The following is a 25,919-nucleotide window of genomic DNA, read 5'->3' on the forward strand; positions in this document are numbered from 1 at the left end:
ATCCATCTATAACTCTAAACTTTTTATTCCTCTCACACTGAATATTTTTTAAGAACAGCAAAGTTACAACAAAATAATGTGACTACAACCAGGATAGAAATTTCCAGGGGTCAATATTTTCTTCCTCTCAGCCAACTCTGATCATCTTATCTTCGGAAGATTTATGACACAGTACATCTGTCATCTGATCAGCACGGGCTTACTTGGTCTTAATTTCGTAATTCAGTTGCCTGGAAACTCCCGAATACTTGGAACAGCACATAAAACAGAAGAGCCCTAGCTCCTCTCTCTAGTGTGAATTAGCTACTAGAACCACATAATTCTGTTTCATTTGAGAGGGTTTACAGAGTTATTTTCAATAATAATTTTTTTAAGTTAACTTGAAGTCCAAACATTTACTTATCACAAAATAATGTGCTAGTATGTATGGACTGACTTTTGAAAAACAGAGGAAACGGAACTCCTTAAAACACAAAACAACAAATACATCAAATAACCTTCACAGATAAATAATTTTTGAGTTTAAGTGACACTAAAAAAAGTCACTAAACATTCAACTTTTCAGACTACAGCTATCAAGTACACACAAAACATTAATAAGTTAAGCTCTAAAAGTACCTAGATAATAGCATATACCTTCCATACGTCAAACCAAGGAAAGAAAACACATGAGTGTGAACAGCTGGTATCATGTCCAATCCTGCCTCATCCCTATTCCTTCTTTACAGATTAAAGGGAAAAAATTTGCCACAGTTTTAGCTCTTCAGACAACAAAAGGCCAGAAGAAATGTAAACAGAACTTCAAGTAAGACCTCTGCAACTGTCAGTGCATTCACACACCACAAATGCCACAGCAGCTGTATGAAAGCAAGCCTGGAGGCAGAAAGACTCAATCAAGGGATGTTATTTCACACAATTTGAATAAACCACTTTTAATTGCATCAGCAGTCTAATTACTTGCATTGTTTCTGCCACAACAATCTCCACCACAAAAACTACACAAGAAAGCTGCATGGCTTCACATCAGAATGACACCAAATCAAACTAAACTACAGGGGAAAGGAAGGAAAAAGCCATTTTCCCAGTCTGGTTCATCACAGAATCTGCAGATTAAGAACAAGGGCATTACAGAAAAGAACATGCAAGTGATAGCAGCAGAAAAGTTAAACTGGCCTCCATCAGAACTATTGCAGGACATGACTAAAACTTTGATAGCTAAAACAAAAAGACAAAATATACTGCTCTGTGTCAGCAAGATTATTTCCTTAGTAGTCAGCAGAAAAGTCTTTTCAGAATGTCTAAGTGGCTCTGGTAGTTGGGAACTGGCTTAAAATTACCCCACCCCTGGAAAGCCACCCAGTAACTAGGAAATCCGCCTTGCATGTTAACTCTTGCCCCATGACAGCTTACAGACCCCAGAAGGAGGGCAGAATGCTATGCAAGGGCCACCCATTCTGCATGCAAAACCAAGACAATCCCCCAGAGAGGAAGGTGTCCATATGATTAAAGTTCCCAGCTTTCACTGTGGTGTTGGTGAAGCAGCTGCCCTGTGGGAGTGCTGCTTATGTTGCGGGTAACAGCCTGGGAACACCAGCACAAAAAAGCAGGAGATCTAGGTCTCTCTGCCTTCCATCTCCCTGATGGAATTAAGATTCTTCAGACAACATACTCATCACCAGAACCATAGAAGAGTCTAAGAAGATCATCCTTCAAGTCATACTGGAGAAGCAGGGTCCACATTTATTCCATCCAATTCATCTCAGAACTGAAGAGTTAGGAGGCCTAAGAGAGTATGACTGACTTAGAAGTTTCATTATTCTTCCAAAGTCAAACGTTCTGGTCTTTGCTAAGGCTATTTAAAATTTTCAAGCTTTTTATAGTGTTCAGTGTATTGGACAAAGATGGAGTCAAAGTCAAAAGTCAAGTGAAAGTCGAAGTCAAAACTCTCCACTTTCCCAGTTACTCTAACATGGCAATTAGCTACATGTAAACAGTGAAAAAATTAAGGCACTAAAAGAGTGTACACACTTAATGCACTTTACAATTGTTGAAGAATTTACTTTCTCGAATCTTCTCCTGAACAGGAGTATTAGGTCTTAAAGCACCTTCAGGATTGGAATAAGAAAGCATTCAAAGAGACAGTATTACAATGAGAGAGTAATAATACTTTCAGCCACTGAAAGTTTAAATCAATAAAAATTTCCCTCTGCAGGATGGAAAACATCTTAAAAGCATGGGCAAAACAACACAACAAATCTAGAAAACAGGAGCATGGACCAACATTTGTAACAACTATCTGCAGGAGAAGTGGCGTCCAAAAAAGAACAGGGAAGATTTAAGTGATGAAAAGGAGAAGAACAAAGTACATTCTTTGCATTAATACAAGTAAATACAATCTCCAAGAAATGCCAATGCCTCAGGATACATATACAGAAGATTATGAGGTAACAAACACTCCATTTCGCTTAACTTCAAATGTATTCTTCACTGCTGTTCACCATCACAGCCATTCAAAGACTGCTCTTACAGGAACAGGGTACAGCATTTCCACTAAGCAGCTAAATTCTAGTACTTGGCATAGTAATTTCCTGAAACAAATACCCATAATTAATGGCTGCAATCCGAAAACAGGTTTCCCGGAAACATTTGTATGAACTCCACATGCAACATTTATATAAGCTGTGGAAACAAACCCTGGACCTCGTTCAAGCAAAAGTGTATGACACAGCAGTACAAAGCTACCATGGTAATGTTCAACTACCAGGTCTAATTGTATTTCATCAACAAATTCCAAAATGGATTTTAAAATCTGCTGCTTAATTACCATTTCTCCCACTGGGAGTGCAGGATTGTTTGACAGTAATTCCTCACAATTAGAGGCTCCACAGGTCTGCTGTGAATGAATTTCACCCAGTGCTCTATGTACAAGAGTTGAGGCCACAACCATGAGCTCACCCAAAATGCAGTGGAAGAAATTATGGGAAGGGTAAAGAATAAGGAGTGTCCATCTCCAAGAAACAGAAAATATTTTAACACTACCATGACATTTACAAATTATGCACTTCTGCTTTTAAACTCTGAGGTCAAGAATGTCTGTCTACTGCCACCACTACAAATACAGGACGTATTAAACATGTTACCTTTATTATTTGTAGCTGAACCCCTTCGTCTGTTTGAGGGCCTTGAAAACAGCCACATATTGTCTCAATAATTCTATCGATTAGTTTTTTTCCTGGAGCTGTACTGTCTGGAGCATTCCCTGTCAAGTGCCCATATGCTATAAGTTTCTGGAGAGAGGAAAAAAAACCCATGTAAATAAGAGCTTTAAAAAATTAAGCGAGCTTTTTATTATAATAAATAAATTCACTTGATAGATCTAACTTGCACAGAATAAATAATCCAAAGTACCTTTTACCCCATGTATCATAAAACATCAGATTTTTTACATATCCTCCAGATTTATTCCATTTTCAGTCAGCAACTGCTATGCAAAGTTTGCCAGCAAGTTTAACATTAGTTCTGTTCAGCAGTTAATGTTCTAAAACAAACAGGATTCTATAACTTGTATCACAGAAGTTTTCAAAAATAGTCAATATACAAATGCTTTTTATACCAGATAAACCACCTGCAAATGCTTTCAATTTGAGCTACTAGCTAGTGTTCTATTTTTCAGAATTTCTTCTGGAGTTACATGTTCTAGTATCCTTTGTTTTCCCGAGGTCTTCAATACTTAGAAGTGAAATTTATTACAAAATTAGTAAAATCCTTTTCTGAACACTTTAGTCACAAGAGTATTTTCAAATTCCCATGCTACACAGAGTAGCATCATGGTATGAGAGCACACATGTGCCTGTGACTGTAAACTGAGTTCATTGTTGGGCTGCTCTGGAGGAGTGAATGGCTAAATACAATGCTGCAGAATTTCTTCTGAGAACATTACAAGAGTCTCAAGAGTTTTAAGAGACTAGACATACAGAATTGAAAATATTTTACTGCAATTAGAAATAGCATAAAATTAATTTGCTAATTCTATACCTGCTGTGTTAGCTCAACACACATATAAATACATAGAAATAGGCTGCTGTACGTAATAACCCAACCAGGAAACTGTGGTAAAACATATATACACAAAGAAACACACACATACACTAAATAATGAATAAGGCATATATTAATCTTTTGTGAGAAACAATTCTATTTGGTTGTGCATGCAATTGAGTAAAATAATAAAAACCCCGTGACATTATTTATTACTCCCCCTCCAAAGCAACAGGATTTTACAGTTGATAGTTAAAACTCATCTTCATACAGACCTGTAAACAATCTAGAGATGTACTGACAATCCTGGGGCACTTGGACTGGCATGCCAATTCAAATGGTAGGAAGTATTTGTCCGCTTCAATGAAGCTTGTCTTTGATTTCACAGGTGGAAGAGTGCTTGAACCAGACTTTGCTTCTCCATGAGGGGGACTAAACAGAGTGACTGTATTAGAATACTGTAAAGTGATCACACAAATCGTTCTCACCACAATGTTTATGAATTAAATAATATATCATGAAAATTAACATTAGGAAACAAAACCTTCTAACAATAGTAATATGCAAAGTATTCTTAACACATGAAGTATTCTTAATACATGAAGTATTCATGGCTCTTTTGTGCACTGGGCAAATTGACCCACTTGCCCACTAAGGGGTTATCCAGTGATACCTGTTGGTTTGGAAGCAGAAAGTCTTGCTTCCTCTAAAATACCACAGGACTCTCCTTACTAGACTGGCAAAAGCAACAAACTAACAGAAAAAACCAAACCAAACCTTTATCCCATTCTCTGTTACAGGTAACACCATTCAATTTAAGAGTTGAGTGGTTACCAACATATCTCACTTGGGTAAACTATCTGAAATTACTAACTGTACAAAAGCAAGAAAATTCTGATCTGTTGAAGTTTTATTGATTACAGCACCTTTAGAAAGGTCATGCTCATTAATATCACAAAAGGATAATCAGGAATTGGTCATTTTTCACTAATTTGAGTGCATCAATGCAGTTTTGGTTTGAGTCAAAGCAAGATGAGTTCAATCACCTTTATAGAAAGCATTCCCAACCTTTTTCATGCACTCATAGATATCTTTACATAAAAGGTAAACTACACTGTCTTACAAAGGCTTGAAAAGCAGTATTAAAAAAAGTGCAAAATGTCATATTCTGTAGTGAAGGCTTACAGAATTCTTGCAGTAATTCAAACAGATCTTGGTAGAACAACTGCATGCTAATACAGCTCCCATGCATGTTGTTAATTAAAACATGCATCAAGGAATACACTCAATTTCACGTCCCCTAAGTAGAACGAACTGCTAAGAGTTTATTATAAATCCAAAGCATGATTGCAGTTCCATGCATTATGGAGTGGGCCTTAAACTAATCAATACAAATTAGCTTCAGCTTTTCAAGGAGCAGGCTGGATTGTCCTTGAGATTATATCTGTCAGCACATTCAAACAGATCTCGTTTAGGTTGCTTAAAAAGGGTACCCAAATTCAAGACTTAAGAGTGAGTAATGCTACTTTTTACTGACTACATCTCTTTTGAAGGTTTAAGAATTTATCCCTACACAGTTTTTTCCTGAAGAAAACCAGAGGTTTTTTGTTTTGTTTTGTTTTTGTTTGTTTGTTTGTTTTTGTTGGAAGCATAACTTTATTTATTGCTCTGTATTGTTTTGCTGGAAACATAGGTCTTTTGAACAACACCCTAATCAGATAAGTTGCAGAGGAAGTACATGATTCTTCTACATTCTTGAATTCCTCCAATATTCCTATAAAAGCTTTACTCTGAGGAATGAAAGGGCAGTTATCCGTTGCTTGTGTCTTGTGACAAGACTGCTTCTTATCTAGTGATTATGTCCATTGAAACCATTAAAATTAAGAAGAGCACTCTGACAATAAACCCGCAACTGTACAAAACAAGGAGCAGGCCATGGTGAGATTCCAAAAATGAAGAACCCATGCTACAGCAAGCTATTAAATAAGCCTGGAGCATCTCCTAATTCTCTTAATTGAAAGCTATTTTAAAATTAGCAGGATATCAAATATGGAGGATGATGAACATTTGTCTCTGGAAAAGCAACTCAGTAAAGCTCATCACACTGCTGATAATATAAGGGAAGGCAATAGCAGGGAGAGGAGAGGACAAACTCAAAAGGACTTCTTAATGTCAGTGAATTGCTTCTAAACCCAGAAACTATCTCACAGGGCAGAAATTGTGCACTGGAAGTTCAGAAATGGCTCAACCATGTTTGTATAAATTATTTTAATTCTGTGGTCTCATTAGTTTTAGCATGGTATTTAACTACAGGACAGGATATTACTTTTCCTTATTCAGTGCCCAGAACAAATAACTCTCACTGAATATTTAACATAAAGCATTTTTTCTTATCATGCTTCACAATGTTGACTTCTGCTTTATTTATACCACTCTAAGAAAAACCAATTCTAAATTCACATTACTTTCTGTCTGAGACAATCTTGTAGTGCTGGATGCAACATTTTCCAAACACTACATAAATATTAAATTTCATAAATATTAAATTTATTTTTACAATCTTACTATGAGCTCAAGGTATTGACTTTATTTTGCTGGGGGAAAGCAAAGCACAATCTCAATCAGATGCACCTACTAAGTTTTATGCACCCAATTCAGCAAGCTGCAAGACTAAATTTTTCAGTATATTTGATATTAGGTTTTCCTTTACATCTTCTGAAACAAACTTCCCAGAGACTTTGTTACAGCTCAAGGTGATTCCATTTTCCAAACCAAAATGGTAGATTTCTGCTCAAATATGCCGGAGATGAAGCAGAAATTATTAGCATCCAACTTTGACAGCTGTGGTTGCAATGATTTGCCGAACACTGAAATCCAGTTACAGAGCAGGATAGAGATCCCCAAGCAGCACCCAGCTGCCTAAGAACACTTTCATCCGCAGTTTCACCCACTGAACCAATTCTCTCAAAAGGTGGTATGAACAGTCTTCACCTCATGGTCCTGACTCATAGTTAGGAACATACACTGAGATGAAGAAGATGATCCTGTGGAACATGTAGCAAAATGCCAATAACAGATCCCACAGCTTAGCAAAACTTAGAAGTTTGTTGACAGCAAAAGACTGCTGAATGTCAATTTTTTGCTTTACCATCACTCGCATAAGAACTGTCTTCACAAATCTACACCTATTCCCTACCAAGGTCCTTTCCAGACACTATCTTTGCCAGTTACATTACTGTTCTCTGCTCACTCCCACTTCCTCGCCCCAATCTCCTCCCTCTGACCACTGACTTCAAGTCTTTTACCTGCATTCTTCCCCTTTCTCTCAGTCTACTTCAAGGCTCTTCCAGCAATACACTGAAAGAAATCTCTGCGCCGTCCACAAAGATCTTTTCCAACTTTGATCCCTATTTCCTACACTCCTGGCCAGAGTACCACCCTGCTCCCTCTAAGTTACCTTCTGCTGCTTCTCCCAAGCCTTGTGCCTTGCACCAGAACAGCCAGTCACATAAAGCAGCACTATCTGTATGTTCCCAGATACCATCAACCACCCAAAATATGCACAAAATGGTTTTCAGAGAGAGCCCATACTCCCCGTGCAGAATAAGCATGGTACACATTTTAAGATGTTAAAAGCACTATCACTTAATACGATGAACTATCACATACCTTTGCTTTTCTGTTTCAGCCTTTATTTCCTCTGTAAAATGAAACAAAGGCAGAGTTATAGAAAAGGTATCATAAGCAAATATATAAAATTAAATAACAGAAAGCTACTGGAAAATAAAACTACTTAGGCAAACATTTGAAACCAGGATTGTTATAAAACAGAAAATACATGTTTACCATTTTATAAGTACCTGTACTCTCCACTGGCATTGATTGTAAACTATATCATAATTACTTTGCAAATCTGTATTCAAAACTGGATGCTTAAATTTCCATCCAGTCATGCCAGATAAACATCACGCCCCTGGAATGCTTCTGTGAAAACACTGGCCAGCTCTTTTCACAGCTGATGTATATAGAAATAATAAAGAAAACACAAATATTATTCAAACTATTAATTTACCCATAAAGGATATAAAATATATACTGCTTGATAAATACAGATTATACAGAAACACAACCAAACAATCCATCACTGCTAGTTCTTACATGAAATCTGAAAGACCAATTATCACCCTTGGTTTTAAACAGTGTTAGATACCACGGCAATGACTAAGGGAGAGGGAAAAAAGTCTGTAGCACCTCTATTTCATACTATTTTAAAATATAACAAAAGGATAAATAGTTGGCAAATATTTTCAGTAATTTTTAAACAATTCATTTATTTACATAAATTAAAAATAAGTTTAAATTACTGGAACTAATTTTAGGAAACATCTTTGAGTCAAAACTAGTCTTGTCTATTCTCTAGTCATTTTGCATGCTTAAATCATAGAGAATTTCATAAAGCCTAGGTTTTCCACTGCTGAAGCAATACATACTTGAAATAAACTGTACAGGATCAAGAATGAATGTGTATGTGTGTTTTTTAAGAAATCTCAGGAGATATATTTTAGTATCAAGTTCTGCTCAAACATGCAAAACCATAATCAATGAAACCAAACACTATACTTTGATATTTTGAACAAGTGGCATGGATCAATTTTGACAAAAAACACACCAACTTAATCTTTCTAAGCAAGCACCCATACAGCAAAAGCACACTTGGTCTGCATCCCATCCTTCATTCACCATTTCACATGGTCATACTGATTCACAGACCTAACACAGGTTCTCATGCTTGGTATTTTATCACAAATCACTAGTAGCATATATGTTTAAGAACTGACTTTCCCAACATTAAGAAAACTGAACATATGAAAAGCACATCACCTTAAAGTCTGTATCTTCTGGTAAGACTGATGGTCATATTTACTCCTACTAAGCCCCAGAGGTTAGCAGGTTATTGGTTCACCCCAGAAACAGCTACTCCAGAAGTTGAACACATGTGGGCTACCCAGGACTAGACAAGACATGAAAGTAATTCCATATTCTAGACACCAAGCATTCCTCAGTAAATAGCAGTGATAAGACTCATAGTCAGCAATGTCTCAGTAAAGTATACCTTCCTCCCAGATTATGACCTTACGACTTTTACTCACTTGAAGACAAATTCCTGACCAACAGAAAGAAGAAGAAACTCTCTTTGTCCCTTCCAGCATCTTCATACCTTCCATTATTTTACCTCCCACCTCAGCATTCACACTCAGGAACTCTGCTCCCTGAGATACTCCGAAGTCAGTCTATCAAACATTAACAACCAACAGACAAAACTGAATGGCTTCCAAGTTTACCGTTTTCAACAAAACTGACCAGAGGTAAAAAGCTTATACAAGCATCATTCTAATTAAATGTTACTACCATTTCAAGCAGCATTGCCCACGTCTATTAATGTGAAACCACTTACTTTATAACCTTTGTTAAATAAAAAAAAGTTCTTACTGTGGTTGACATAAATTATTTTTACAAGACTAAAATGTTTGTAATTGCAGAGAAGAATATGTTACTATTAGTATGAATGAGGTAAAACAGCAGACTTGAACTTCACTTTTACCCTTGAGAATAGAGAAAACCTAATTTCTTTCACTGTCTGATGGCTGCCTCTGCTCTCAACACCAGAACACAAGTTAGTCATAGTACAATTTCATGGCCATGTATCAAACACATCCAGTAGGAAGCATACAAAAATTCGAGAAGCATAATCAGCAGAAAACCAGATATAATAAAGGTAATTAACAACTCTCATGCTACATAACTAGCATTAAAGATAAAGATCATCTGTTGAAAAGAGATGAACCAGAACACTTATTGATGCATTCTTGTAAATGGGAAAAAGTAATCCTTGCAGAACTGAAAATTAGCTAGAAAAGAAAGATGAAGCTAGGCATGACAACATTCCTTAATTTGCTCTCCCTCTCTCCAAACATACAACCAAAACTGCAATAGAGGATCTTAGAGCTGGAAAAGCTTATTATCTCAGAATCACCATTCATTCTGGGAAGGAAGAAATAAAGAGGATGCAATATGCTAAAACAGGGGATAAAAATTGTAGGGAAGGACAGCAGCTTCCTCTGTATTTTTTGTGATGTAAACACAGAATTACTATTAAAAATAGCTCAGATTACTCTGTGGTACTGAAATCATGTGCCCTAAAATGGAACTAATTGTAATTATTTAGGAGTGCAGCAGAAATGGCAAAATAAACCCCCTCTGAATCTCCCATTCACACACAGCTCCAGAAGACCTCCTTATAGAATTCTATGACCTCTATGACAGAATTAATAGAAATACACAAAGCTCTTGCACACTGAAGATAGAGCTGATCAAAGAGATACATTTATTTTGCAGTTTTACAATGGCATGCATCAACCATTTCACTGAACAGGCAAAATGAGTAATGTACATGAGTTTCAACATAATTTTTCATCTACACTTCTACAGATCATCATAATTTTAAAGAAATCTCTGAAAACATCTAAGACCTTTGTTGTTGATTTTGGCTGGGTTGGAGCTAATTTTTCTTCACAGTAGGTTGTATATGGTGTTGTGTTTCGGATTTGTGCTGGAAACATTTGTTGATAATTCAGGAATGTTTTAGTTACTGCTGAGAAGTGCTTACAGAGAGTCAAGACTTTCCAGCTTCTCACTCCAACACACCAGTGAGTAGACTGGAGATGCCCAGGGTGCTGGGAGAGAATGCAGTCACAACAGCCAACCCCTACAGACCTCAGGGGTGTATTCCATCCCCCAGGGTGTCATGCCCAGCAATAAAAAACTGGGGTAAGGGGCAGAGGGTGTGTGTGCAGTTTCCCTGTTGCTGCCTGGGGACTGACTGATAACTGGTCACCTGGTGGTGAGCTATGGCAATTTTCTGCATCACACATTTCTTGCGTTTTATTTTTGTAGTCATTTCTCTCTGATTTCTTTTTTTTTTTTTAATTAACCTGTCTTTGTATCAACCCAAAGTTTTTGCGCTTTTATCCTTCCAGCTCTCTGATACAAGACAGTGAGAGGCTGCATAGGGCTTAGTTGCTGGCCAGAGACAAACCACAACAAGCATCCATAATTTCATTCTCACCTCTCCAGCTTTAATTACTAGTCTCCAGTTTTCCCTTTCTTCCTTTAACACTTTATAATCAGCTAATCTCATGTGCACTATAAAATCAACAAATTTCACTTTTAATGACTGTAAGTAACACAAACAGCAATATCAAAATGGCCAAGTAGGTCAAGTAGGTGCTGTGGGCAATACTGGATTATAATACTGCGTAAAACTCCAGTTTAAGAATAATTCACTGTTTACCTTCTGTATCCAATTCAAAACATGATTTAAACCTTAAGTACGTCAAAGATCATCTCTAATAATCTAAATTTCAAAGAGGTGTCTTTAGGTATTATTTCCTTCTGGTTACCTAAATACACTGTCATGCTAAATGAAGTGGAAATATTCTAGAATGGTACTTTGGCGGAAGTCAAGGATAACATTCTCATCAAGTAAGGAATAACTAAAATGTTATCTTTGGGAATACTACATTGAGCTAAGTTCTATGATATCAACATCAAACTGTACATCAGATTACAGGAAAAAGAATTCTTATGGAACTTGCTGTTGTGAAAAATGCAAACTGTTTACCATAAAGTGGAAAAATACTTTACAAGTTCATTATAAAATGTGATGGTAGGTAAACCCCACATATCTGAAACTATTTAACACATCTCTCATTCTGTTTTTACATTCTTGCATCAGAACAGTATTCAAGAACAAGTATGTATTATATTCCCGTAATACTGTATTCTAAACAAATGTTACCTGCCAGAGAAACACATGCATAATTCTTAATTTTACAAGGATCTACACATCTAAAGCCTAAGACTCATTGTAAGCATTAGAATAAAAGCTTATTAAATATATAATGAATTCAAGACAGAAAGCACTGGCATTTTAAAGAACTGTAACTATCTTGGGTAATCAAATGGTAGAACTATCCAAAGCAGCACAGGCTGCAATAATTCAAGGAAACGAGTCAATGTTTGGAGTTCTCATGACTTACACTATAGAAAACTACTGTGAGAAGAAAGCAATTTGCATTCAATTCTTTCAAGTCAAAGAAGGTGAATAAGATCCAAGGAACAAGCAGTAAAGATGAATTTCAATGACATCACTATCTATATTAAAAATAGGTGAAATCAAAACATGAGAATTGATTTTGCTTGCATTCTTCCATCCAAAGATTCTAGTGACTGTCTCCAGTGTCACACAAAATATTGTGGCAACTAAATGATTTAAAGACCCTGTATTTTCCCTCATTAACAATACTGAAAATGTCCTTCTCCATTTCAAGGTATACAAAAACTCTGCAATATAAAATTAGAAATTCCATATTTATTTGAAGATAACTTTAATTAACTATACTCCCAACTATGTAGTAAGATAATTACACATATGGTAACAGCTCAATTTTTAAAAAGTACTGAGTTTGAACTTACCATAGTAAAGCCATAAAAATATGACAGGAATAAAAAAACCAGTTTCTCCATCAAGGAGAAGAAATTCCAAACAGATCATGCTGAGTATGTTCTTCCCTGAACTGGGTTATTAGAATATATTTCTTAGAAAATATTTCAAACTCACTTCATTTCTGGATATCTGTTAGCTTCAAGCAGTGTTGAAAAGTCTCGTGTCTATTCAGCTGAAGTACTAACACCCAAAAGGCACTAACAGACTCCAGGAAAATACCTAAAATAATTACGTCTAAGGAGTCCAAATAATGGAACCGGAGAGACACACTGTTTTCAACTCAAGCTCCACTATCCTAAAAAAATTATAATCCAGAGATGCGCTCTGTGGGCAATTTCTGCTAAGTCCGTATACCTAAGAAAAACCAGTAAGTTTATGTAAAAATACATGCTGCAAATTTAGCACTTGCTTTCCCCAAACATTATCCCAAACATCTAAGCCACTTACAAATCTTCCACAAAGCTTAAGATTTGCCAAGAGACAGTGTCCAGAACACACACACAGACTTTATTGATGCTTCTGCTGACCCCTCCTCTTGCTCCCATAGAGCCTTTGTGTCATTGCCTCTGAACTACCCCAGTTTCAGTATGTTTCCTTACATACTAGAAAGGAGTGTAAGAAAACATACTAAGGAGGTATGGAGAACTGTCCAACTCAGATTATGGTATTTTTCTGTCCTATTTAATTTTTAACTGTAGCAGTTAAATTAACTTCTAAGTTAGAGGTGTAATTAACTTCATGAACTGTTAATACATCTAACTGCAATGTCAATGGAGTATAAGTGTATGCAATAGCAAACAGACAAAAAAAAGAAAAATTTATAAAAAACCTCATTGGGATCTCAAACCAGCACAGAATAATTAAACAAGTTTAGTTTAACACTGCACTAATCTATTCCTCTAGATTATCAAATCAGGTTGACCTGTCTAAAAGCAGCAATAGTGTATGCAAATTCATTATAGGAAGACAGTACTGAAATGATCAGTATTTTGGGTTGCCAGCAGAACAAACCACTCATTATGAAAGCTGAAATTGTTTCTTAAAAGGAATTCCCAAGATACATATCACAGTATTATGTCTTCCTCTAAATCCTATATATAGCTTTTTCCATCTTACCTTCCAGGATGGACAGAGATCTCCCCTCCTTTCCCTCAAACCCTCTTCAACACAATGTCTAGAAGATAGACAAAAGAAGCCTATTTTTGGGAGTCCAAGAAGAGGCTGATAGTGGCACTAGGCCTTTAGGGTGCAGCTTTTGTTCTGTTTTAATCCAGCTAACCTAAAGGAAAATGGGATTGGAAGAAATGCAGATGCAAGTGCAAGCATAATAGAGCATCAAAGTGTGAATTTTACCTGTGTACATTCTACCCATTGTGAAATATCATAAGTGTTCCTTCCCTCTAAAAATTCCTGAGTCCAGACTTTAGCACAGACCTTCAGTGACAGCTTATTCACACATCTGTACAACTAATGGTTCTTGCTTGGGTTATTTACATCTTTTCATTATACTTTGCATTATACTCTGTCTGTAAAATTATAGCTCACACAGCTATGGCACAGGGACTGAAAACAGCAAAGTTCTGTACAGATTTAAGAAAATCACTGCTGTGCTCTTCATTTAGCATTTATATAACAAAAAATAATTATTATACAGACAAATAAAAGAATCTCAGGAGTATATTTGAACATTTCCACTTGCTTTCCATTCCAGCATATTACAGTTTCAACTTCATGTTTACAGGTATCCATGGCGTAACCAAGGAAGCAGGTTAATTTAAGAAGCAGCATTCCAAACAAACAGCAGTTATATTCTGAGTCTGATAACTGTTGATGAAATTCTGTAAATCCTCCTTGTTGTGCTCTACAAAATCTTGAAACCCTCTAGCCAAGTGAAATGCTTCCTTGGCATGAGAAGTCATAATCTCATTATCTTTGAAAAACATGGAGGAGTAACCTTTGAATCATGCAGAGAAATATTTACATGTACATACACACAAAGTCAAAACTCAGAAGTCACAAACACTGACTTTGGTAGCATGCCTCAACTTTAGATGACACTAACTCCTTTGAAGAGTGATAATACAGGAAATGAACAGTTATCTGTTGTTAACTTCCCATGCCCTATTTTCTGATATGCTACAGATTTGCAGCAAATCCTGTCCAAGTGTTTCTCTACTTTTATATCTGCACTTCAAAAGTCATTATGTCTCCTGCTCCTTATTGTGTTTTTTTTTTTTTTTTAATATTTGAAGCCATCTTCTCCTTTTTTCTCAGTTTTCTTTTTTAGCCATTTTTAGATGGCACTAATACTAGAACTACAGGTTCCCCACAGCCCTGATCACAATATATGATTCAGGAATATGCAACTGGTGTAAATTTAGAAACCTGAATGCACAACCTGTCTTGGTTCAGTCAAACTTAGGACTGGCTCCTTCAGTTTATTAGATATGACATTTTCAAATACAGAATCACTGGTAAATCTATACAAAAGAAGAAACTACTCTAGTGGCCTTATTCTGCTTAAAATTAATTCAGAATAACTCAATCCACTGGGGTTTTATAACTGGATTTTCCATAATAATCCTTCTATTTGCTAAACCAAGTTGAGACTACTGTCAGTTTGCTTCAGTACTTGAGGAATGGTGACACACATATAGGTCACATATTACCAAGGATAACTGAACTACAGTCATTCTTAATAGCATTTATTTTCTAACATGTGGCTGAAAAGCTCACTTCTTACAGCAGTAAATCCTCTGCTTCCCCCAGTACTATATGGGTCATCCTTTATTAAATCTACAGCAAACTTCTGTGACATCTAAATTTTTGTTTTTTCTTGGGTCAATATCAAAGAATGGAAATAGACTTTTTATCTTTAAACAGTTACAAGAGGATAGCCATGTGTATTTAGTTTAATCAAGCAGGGCATAGCTTTCAAAGACCGTGTGTCACCCTTTGGTACCTCCTCCCACAACCTCTGTGAATCAGTTTCCTTCTCAGAACTGGTGGTACAAGTTGCTGAAAAGGTCCATTAACATAAAAACAGCTTGGTCGCTTACCAAATAATCACCTAAGCAGACTAAAAACAGTATCTTTCCTAAAGAGACAGATTTCCAATGTGCTTTAATCCAGTCCAACTGAGGGTGACCACCAAAACTCCTATTCCACTGTCTGTGCATATCTGCACTCTCCTAACACAACAGCTACCAAGGCACTGCATTTAAATAGCCCGACAATTTTAGTTTTCATTAGGTCAGAGCGCTATTTCAACTCACTGTAGAGCTACATGACCCTGAGTTGCCATACCTCATGTGCATCACATGTTTTGGGAAGGAAAAGCTGGAACAGAATTGCCCATTGCGGTGTACACCAAAAAATGCACTGGAATAAATATACTGCAAAAAGTCTATAAAGTCTACCCACTATGTATCATCAACGTTAGTGCTATTTTTGTAATGAGTAAAGTTTTGACAGGACAATAAAGTTTCTTTATCACATAATAGGGAGAAAGCCTCCAGCTGGATATTCTTCTTCATATTCACAATCTGTATAGTTTTTCTAACTCTTCTTTCTCATGTCACATATTAAAACACTTGTGAGTCGTGTAAATTCTGTTTCTATAGGCTACAACCCCAGCAACACAGCAAATATTCAAATGGAGACAGACAGCACATTTTGAAAACAGCATAAACTAACTTCACTTGGATATTTTTATTACTTTTTTGTAATTCTTGCTGCTTAAAGAAAGAAGGTAGCACACGTGTGCTATGCAAACAAATGAGTCAACTACTACTCAGAACAAAGACTCAGAAAGAAATACTATTCAGCAAGAAAAATTTACAATGATGTTCAGTGTTCTGAACAGCAAAAAAAGTTTCTGCTTAACACCCCTGTTCTCTTGGCTGCATCATCTATGTATACTAAGCCAGTACAACTGTCTCACACACCTGCTATAGAATTGCAGAGGGATTTTACTAGTTAAAATGTAACAAAGTAAAACCACATTAAGAACATAAATATCGGAATTTTAAACTTAAATTTTAAAAGACTTTAAAAAAAAAAATCCCACAGCATTGATGAGTTCCTACACCTGGTTTTGCCATGTGGTGAAGGGTAGGATGGGGAAGAAAACAAGTGCTTTACCCAGTATTACTGCTACTGCTGGGGAAATACAGGTTGTTAAGTTAAACATATTGGAATAACAGAACAGAAAATTAAATTCAACATGGAAATATGAAAATGTGCATTGAGAGAGGTAATTTATTTCTTTAGTAAAGAATATGAGAGGAAAAAATACTGCAAAAATAAAACAGACTTCCTACAAGAGTCTGACCAAAGGGCACACTACAATTATTTAGGTCCAAATAACTACAATTTAAAGAAACAGCCATTTCACCAAGTGCAACAGCATACAGATCACTATACAAAAAGATTCTTACCAGTATCTCTCATGTAAATAGCACATGCTCGACTAAGAAAAGCACTGCAAGTCTGGAGACAGACAGAACAAAACCTAAACAAACCATAAAAAGCAGCTTCTCTGCCTTAGGAATTGATTTTTCAAATATTCTTGCAAGGAAGCATAACTGCCATTTAAGTAACACATAACAAGGTAAATGAAACTGACTACCAATGATAAATTCTGTAACGTAGTGATTATAATCAGCATAATTCTTGTCAGAAGCGACAATGCAACCTGACATTACAAAGCACTCTGTGTGAATTCCTGCAAACATTTGTAACCTCCCTAAAAAGAGCTGGGAATCTACTAATTGACTTAAGCTTCAAATTTAAGGGAAGGGGGAAAGGTTAAGCCTCAAAGGATGATAGAATTTAATGCTCTGAAGTAATACATAACTCCACCAGTCTTTATAGAACAGTTCATGCAAGATAACCCAACTCTTGTTTACCTAAGCCAGCTGATGGCACGCATTATTTTGTCAGCATATTCATCAAAGACAATGCAGAGTGAAAAATCAGGACAGACAGAAATTCTCAATAGTGTATCCTGCAGAGAGACTCAGTACATCCCCTCCTCCTATCAATTTTCTCAAGCATTCATTACTTCACTTGATTGAGCATTTGTACCAGTCAAAAGCGCTGTTGCATGCCAGAGCAGGGCTGCAGACACTCTCTGGGCATGGTGAGTTTATACTTCCTCCAAGCCACAAGGAAACCAGTAGCTCTAAGATTTGAAATTGTGAAGCATGTTTGCCTATTTCTAGAGAATGGGAGTCATCAATAAGTCAATCAATAATTCTTGATTTGCCACAGCAGGTTGATATATTTACAAGTGAAATTTCAAAAAGTCAAAAGCAAGCTTAGTTCTTCTGCAAACTTAAAGCAACTTAAGTGACTATATATAACATTTCTGGTGAAAGCCATCAGATAGGAAATGTAGTATCATGTCTTACAAAGAAAACAAGCTTGTGGTAATGCACGTTGTTACTTTTCACATCAAGTCTGACTACCCCCCTTTCTATTCCTTTAACTGAACAGCTTAGTTTCCTTCAGCCTTGAATCAGAAACTCAAGCACTTTCCTCTGCTTGGAAAAGTGTGGGTTATTGTCAAAAATAGTAATAATAAAATAGATATATATATATATGTCAGAGGTGGAAACAAACTTTGCAGACAGAAGATTACATCTGAAGTAGGGACAGCATTTTTAATCAATCCATTTTCACCTGCCCGATACAGTTTATCTGAAATGAAATACACCTAGAACAAAATCCCATGATTTGTATCTCATCTTGAAGGGACACATGAGCTTCTCTCTGAAGATCATCTTTATGTTCGACCTTTAAGTTCAAAGCAGGCAAACATGAGCAGTCTAACTCAAAAAAAATCAAAGACCTGATAGTACGGAATAATCTCAACCCTCTGCAATATAATTGCTGCATTCTTCTACCATTTCCATCCCCATAAGAGAAATTTCTGCACACTCACTTGAAGTCAAGCAATGCAATAAACAGAAGGCTTAACAGAAACGTGTTTCTTAAGTATCTAACTCTTAAAATGTAATTAGCATTTTAATTTTTTGCATTTATAACTGAAAATTATCCCAAACATTCAACAGAATCTACACTTAGAAACACAAAATGTTGCATTCCAGCTAGGATTTAGTTTGATATAGATGATGTTTCTCCCTGCACGTTTTCATGCATGCTGTCTGCCTGACCTGTTGAAAACGCAAGTTGCCGCTACAACTAAGAGCTGAGGAAGCTGTGGTGCAGATGGACCAGGACATCTGCTTCAGAATTTGTTCAAGCATTCTCCAAAGCCAGCAGAGCTAAACAATAATCATGGAATACAGGAGATCAGATACATATGAAGGCCTCTAATTTTAGGTATCTTACTCTTTAACTGTGTCGTGCTCCAAGAGGTTCCAATCTCATGACAGCATGAATAATGTCCTAACAGAAGTAGCAAAAAACATGAATTTAAGTCACAAAGTCAGTTTCTCAATTTCTCCTCAGCACCAATACCCTCAAATTTTAATGGCAGTATAACAGTTGTATACATAAAGTGTTGCAGTTACACAGAAACTCAAAAGAAACAAAAATTATTTTCACTTAAGTACTTGGGTTCTTTGTGAATCAAAATTTTAAGGCCTAACCAAACCTAACTTGGCAAGATCAAGCTACAGTATATCCTGCAGCAGTTGAGCTCTCCTTGTGTTATACAAGCATTCTGTTCTTCCTGCTTCAGATATAACACAGCTTTTTACACCTACATGCACAGTTTAATTCTAGAATGAGTGTATCTTCAGTTTATGATGCCATTCCCAGAACATCAGTATTTTCAATCATTTCATGTCATAAGTATGCAGTAGCTCCAGTCCATTTAATTAAGAATAACTTTTTTTCCTTGTAGCTAACCATGCATTTTCATACATAAATAAACAAAAAGAATAGTTTTGAACTTTTGTACTACCCAGCTCAAAAGCTATTTCACCATAAAGCGCAGACACAGTAGAAAAATAAATTTCAAACAAGAGGAATGAAGGAATCTAATAAAGTTTGATGGAAAATGAATATTTCATGAAATACATAAGCATATCAGTGTCCAAAAATGCAAACAAAACCAGATCAATCCTATACCAGGTTTTTAAATAAAGTTCATGAGAGCTTTTAGAACTGGGGAACAAACCCAGAAATTAAATATAAAATATTGGACTGGATCCAACAGAAAGATACAAGAACACCAAGTTTTTCTTAAACCCTTGATATCCAGTCTTCATTTTGCTTCCAGAGATGGCCAACAGCATATGCTCAAGTAAATGCAGATTACAAAAGCAGGGCAGGAATGCTGCAATAGTTCCCTCCTACCAGTATTTAGCCATCTGTGGCTTACACTCTTCCTGTGCAGAGACTGTTCCTGCAGGTTTGACAACCCTTGTTAAATTTTAACTTAATCACTTTTCAAATAATTTTAACTTTTGGGATAAATGCAATTAAAAGCTGCAGGAAAAAAAATTTGCTTTACTTAAATAAGCTGGGTTCTTTACAAGACCTCTGTATCTGCATTATGAGAAATTACAATGAATTACTCTCTCTTCATGTCAATGCCACTTACAATTTTACAAACTTCCTTTACTTCCATCTCTCAGTTTTTTTCCCTCCAGGGAACAAGAAGCACAGTCTGCTTGATCACCTCTGTGAGACAATCCACACTTTCAATCATCTTTGCTGACTTCTGTATCAAGAAGGCAGCAGAAAGCAAAAGTGCAGGTGGAACATGTGATATCTTTATAAAGTGGTCTAACAGCTTCATTTTTTTTTCTGTTGTTTTCATATTTGTCTTTTTGACAAAGGAATCAATATTTTGATGGAATCAGTCACAGTAATTCTACGACATGCACTCTCTTGACAGATGTAAGTCTTACTTAGAGCCCATGTTTGTGCACCCACAGTTTTGACCAGTTTCCTCCTCCATATAGATCAGTTTGCATTTAGCAGCACTGAAACAGTGCCATTTGATCAAGGAGTGGATCAGTACAGCACAACTGCTGCCTTTGGCAGGCTGTTTTCACTCTGTTTTTTCCTTAACTAACCTTTGTAACCTCACCACTCACCCCAAAACATCACAAACCTCTACAGAACTGAAATACCTCTTTGTAGGGAAAACAGGTTACGTAATCCTTGGGAGCTCAGAACCTTCAGGAACCTTGGGCAAGCAACCTGGTTGAGCTTCACTGTTAAACTGTATTACCTTACACTTATCTATACACTCAGGGACTCTGCCCTGCAGATCTGGGATGGTAGGTTTACCCTCAGAAAAGTCCACACCAATTCTTCCTCACCACAGCACACACATCCATTGTGCTCTCCATAAACTTTATTCTCTCCTACAGTTCAGACATGCCAGGCTGAAGCTCTCAAGATTTCTTCATCCCTTATATCCTTGGTGCCTTAAAAAAAACAAACAAAAAACCCCCACAAACAAACAAAAAAAACCAAACAAAAAAAAACACACAAAAAAACCCATTAAAAAACAAAACAAAACAAACCCCACTGGCTCTAATCACATTTAGCACTTCCCATTCCTCTGTTAGTAATTAATGAAATTTAAATCTTACATGTTCTGTTAAACAATCCAGCAATTTCAGATTTTAGGCCCTTTAAAAACTCCTAATCATAGCAAGTTAATAGGAGCTTTACTCTAGAATTCAAATTGAGAATTTTTTTCCCCAAGTCATTCATTTTAATTCCTCTACAAGAAACTTCCTCAGCTTCCACAAACAGCAAAAAGATAAATAATGTGTTTTCATCTTCTTCAGCACCTTTGTATTCCCCAAATAATTTTGTGACACACCATTATCACTTACAAGCAATATGGATATGGGTGTGTTTTCTTTGCTATTAGCTCATACTGCCTCTATCACAAAGCTTTGAGGAGCTTTTATCAATAGTTTATATGCACTAACTGTTAACAAAACACTGTTAACAATCAGCTCTAAGAATTTTGCTCTCCTTTCTGATCCCTCAATCTTGTGTTAGTCTTTTTGACATAAAACCCCATGGTCTTTAGTGAGATTTTCGTGACTGCTATAAAGCTAATTTTGAGACTATGTTTGAGCATAGAGTGATGGGATTGCTCACTGCTACAGGTGAGCTCTTCAATTGCTACATCTTAAACCAACTCCTGGTTTAAGGAAGAACTACTCAAGAAGGACACAAGAGCTACTCAGTACATCTTAACTCAGTGTTACCTGCAAATGCAGTTGAATGTATTTACCTACCACAATTCAGCTTTCTGTCAAGTACATAAACATTCCTACTTTTATAATTGATGCTATGGAATTAAGAATTTTCCACAAATTATCCCTTTGCACTCCTGGCCTAAGACAGCAGCCTCATTTTAAAACCACTGATACTTTCTCAGCTGACTATTTTTAAAGACTTCTGGCATTCATATATAGGCAAGCATACATTCCTTTTTCAAAGAGTTACCTATTGATGAAACTATTTCTTGAGACTTCTGTTATTTTTTACTTTGCTCTACTTGACAATTGCTTGGTTGGTGACAAATGAAGACTGAAATAAATGTTTTATTAATGCTCTGTATTTATTCTGGCAAAGACAGGCTGTTGCTGCAGAACAAGACTGTCATTATTTTTCTCAGTTTTGTTTCTGGATCATTTGGCAGTATGAACATAAACTACATGTTCCCTCTTCACACAGTCCACGTCTTCTGTAGACTTTGTCATGTAACATGATCCTTTGAGCATTCCTTTTTATTTTTTTTTCAGGAGTAAGCGCACATGCAAAGCAGTGATAATACATCCCTATTCCATACTTTTTTCAAGTATAGCCAGCTACAACAAACTACTGTCATATATACAAGTTTCACAGACTACCCAAGGCAATAAAAGTAATTACACCTCTGCTGTGCCCTCCATAAACACAAGTATACAACATAGTAAATAGCTGTAATATACGTAGAGAACAGACTTATGGAAGAAAAGAAATCCTAGAACAAAATAATTATTCTTAGCCAGACATGCGAGCATCTTCATCTCAAAATACATATTTATTTTGACTGCTAGAATATTTTTAAAATAAAATCCAAATTTAAAGCTGATCAAACTATGGATAGTAAACCTTCCTACATCCTGCAAAAAGGGAACCTTCAGGCTTTTTAATTATCCTCCTGACAACACAGACAATCATTTGCCGTAACATTTTCAATATGTATGAGGTCTATTTCTGTTCTATGAAATGACCAGAACCATGATTTGTTGAAAACAAGATACAACCAAGGACAGTAAGGTCTTATGCGGTGTCAAGGTTTAAGAATCAAATTAAAAGATCCCTTCATAATAAGAAAACCTACATTTAATTTTTAACCTTGCTGTAGATATTTCAGTGTAATTATTTTTTCCCCTTTTGGAAATGGGTAGTTTAAATGGTAATTTAAAAATTGAAGACCACTAATCTTTATTTCAGATTTAAATAGAAGGTAATTTTAAGTCCACGATACTGAGAGAAACTGCAACAAAAAAAACCCAAAAACACCCAACATACTCCCATTAAGTAGCCTGTTCACTACAGTAACTTCAAAAACAACAAAACACATGACACTGCAAGACTCTTATTCATTTCAGACACTAAAACTTTAAAGGTCACATATAAGTCTGTACATGAATTATACTACTGGTAACCTTCTAATTAAAAGAGCACTAAGCCATTTCCCCTCCTACTGTTGCTCTGAATTGTAAGAAAATCATTATCTTTTCCAGCTACAAGACGATGGCCAGAAGACTACAATTTAATGATTGCTTACAAAATTCATAACTCATATTTGATAGAAGAAACAAAAAAGGATCACAAAAAGCATGGACTTCAGTTTATTTTTATGTCTGTGGTATGGCCCCCAAAAAGGTTACAACCATATCAAATTAGTTGTAACCAATATTTTCACCCAAACAAAAATCTGAACTTGTATTAGAAAGTTCAAGCCTTAAATCAGAAATCCTGACATGAGCTCTTTTAAATGAAGCATTCAAGGTGACCATACTGTTACCAAAGCCCTGATTTCTTCATGAAGTACTGATTTAGGAAGCAGGTCAGACTAAGATATTTAAAAGAACACAGGAAGTAAGAATATTAGTATTTTTGAAAGCTCCAGTGTGACTGCCTTCAGTACAGCACTTATACATTAATTATTAATACAATGAAATTCTTGTTTTCCATGTTCTTTACATTTATTTACAATTTATTTTTCATCTAATAATGTTTTCTAGAAGTTCAGACTGCATAAATTAAGACAACTACTCATATGACAACTATTCTTCCTTTTCCCAGATGCCTGTAAGACAGCAAGTGGAAGGCTACTTAAAAGGCCACCACTACACAGTATTATTAACCCTAACTCACGTTGCCAACCATCCCACAAGAAAATGCTTCTTTTATCACTGCTTACCAAACTGTGAAGAATTTCAGGCATTCAGTTCCATATTTACTGGTTCCACTGCATCCATAATTCTAAATACAGTATTATGAAAAAATGTACTTGCATTGACTATGTAAATTCTTCTTATTTAACAATATAGTTAAATTTACAGTTTTTTAACCATGTGTCCTGAAGTGCTCCTAAAGAACAAGTATGAGAGACACAAGATCAATGAAGGAGAAAGTATAAGTAATTACTGTAAAATAAAAACTGGTACAAACTACAGCAGTCAGTCAAAGAAATTGCCACCTGCCTCAAGCTAATCACTGAAAGGCCCAGACAGCAATCAAGCAGACAGCAGCTTCAGCTTTCATGTAACAAGAAGGTGAACAAGGAAAGAATGGTCCAAGTGCTGCCTTTCCTTCAATATAAAAGGATGTTAATAATTTGAACATGGATTTTGTTCTGAGCAAGATTCGGGAATGGAAGTCAAACTTAGGTGCAGAGAGGAAGAGAAAAGAGCTAAGATACAAACCTGAAGCTTCTCCAAACATCACTACCACAGACTATATATCCCACAGTGTTAGGTACAATTTTAAAGAAGCAAACTATTTCTCTTAACAGCAAAATTTCTAAGCGTTTAACACCTATTTATATGCATAATCGCACAAAATCAGGTTTCATGTCTTAAATCTCAAGTGGAGAACATCCAAGTGTCTCATTCTGATGCAGGTGAAGAAAATTTTGATCACACTTCTCAGACACTTAGTTTTTATCCAGCTTTCAAACTTCCATGCAAATGCAGCTGTTCGATTCTAGCAATTTTACTTAAGGTTATAAAGGTCTGTTTCCATTTCAGAATAATGCAAACAAAGATTAATTTATTCCTATCCACTTTCCTACACTCCACATAAGACCCATGCCAGCTATCTTGCACACATCACAGCTCATAAACCAAATTAAGCAAGCCAAGTTAAGACTCTGCCTTTTCCAGCTTTCCTGAGTTGCAGAAAGAACGAACTCTATGACTACATTTTGGCTGCTGCACTCTGTCCAGGTAATAGTACCACCAGACAGACCTTTATACACATACCATTAACACCTGCAAGGTCACTTTCCAGGCATGCAGTAGTGTGTCAGTTTTACACATAACAGAACCACACCTTTGCAAAAAATACCTTCACTTGGAAGGGCATTCCCCTTATTCTTATAACCTGCATTAAAAGTACACAGCTCTGAGCAAGTATATCTGCGTCAATTTTTAGCAGTTTGAAAATGAAAATATGATGGGAAGCTACCAAAGAAATCATAGCAGTGGCACGCTACTTACTTTTAATTTACAGATTTGAAACTCTGAAAGTCTACCTCGCACTATTCAACTGGAAAGCTTAGACCGCAGTATAAAATGCTGTCTAATATCTTCAGTAAACCTCAATAGTTTTATCTCAATTTCAAAGTCTAAAAATATCTCCTCCCTCATTTATCTCAAACTGCAAAGCTGCACACTTCAGTGCTGAAGGATGTTGGTCATTCAAGCCAACTGCAGTGCAAATTGACACCTGGGAGTCACTTCAAGTGGAGGAAAAAAAAAAAAAGGAAAAAAAAGGAGTAAAACACTCCTGGATCCAGCATTGGCTAATAAATATCTTCATGTAAAATATTTACAAATCTAACTACACTTCTATTTTTAACTAAAAAGTAGGAATAACATTACAAAACCTGTTGAGATTATTAGAACAGCAAGTGCTAAAGGCAGTATGTGCAGAATTGCTTTTACTAATGGATCATTTTCTTGAAATTTATCTCCCTCTGTGTTTGAGTAGAAAAAAAAAAGAGAGCTTGAATAAACCCATTTATCTCAAGGGCAAGTAATTTCAATTATCTTTAAAATCTAATTTTTCTAACATAAGAAATACATGA

General features: G+C 36.1%; 1 protein-coding gene across 3 annotated transcripts in view; it reads right to left on the reverse strand.

The window, feature by feature from the left end:
• Positions 1-25,919, reverse strand: part of ARFGEF1 (ARF guanine nucleotide exchange factor 1) — an 83,776-nt gene that overhangs the window by 49,471 nt on the left and 8,386 nt on the right. For all 3 annotated transcript variants that reach the window (XM_021555587.4, XM_085572165.1, XM_085572166.1), the window contains exons 2-4: positions 7,708-7,738; positions 4,314-4,470; positions 3,141-3,287 (exon numbers count right to left, since the gene is read on the reverse strand). In XM_021555587.4, the coding sequence (XP_021411262.3) occupies positions 3,141-3,287; positions 4,314-4,470; positions 7,708-7,738 (335 nt within the window). The remainder of the gene's footprint in view (positions 1-3,140; positions 3,288-4,313; positions 4,471-7,707; positions 7,739-25,919) is intronic.

The sequence above is a fragment of the Lonchura striata genome, chromosome 2 (assembly GCF_050655825.1).
Source record: "Lonchura striata isolate lonStrDom1 chromosome 2, ASM5065582v1, whole genome shotgun sequence".
Classification (NCBI taxonomy): Eukaryota; Metazoa; Chordata; class Aves; order Passeriformes; family Estrildidae; genus Lonchura; species Lonchura striata.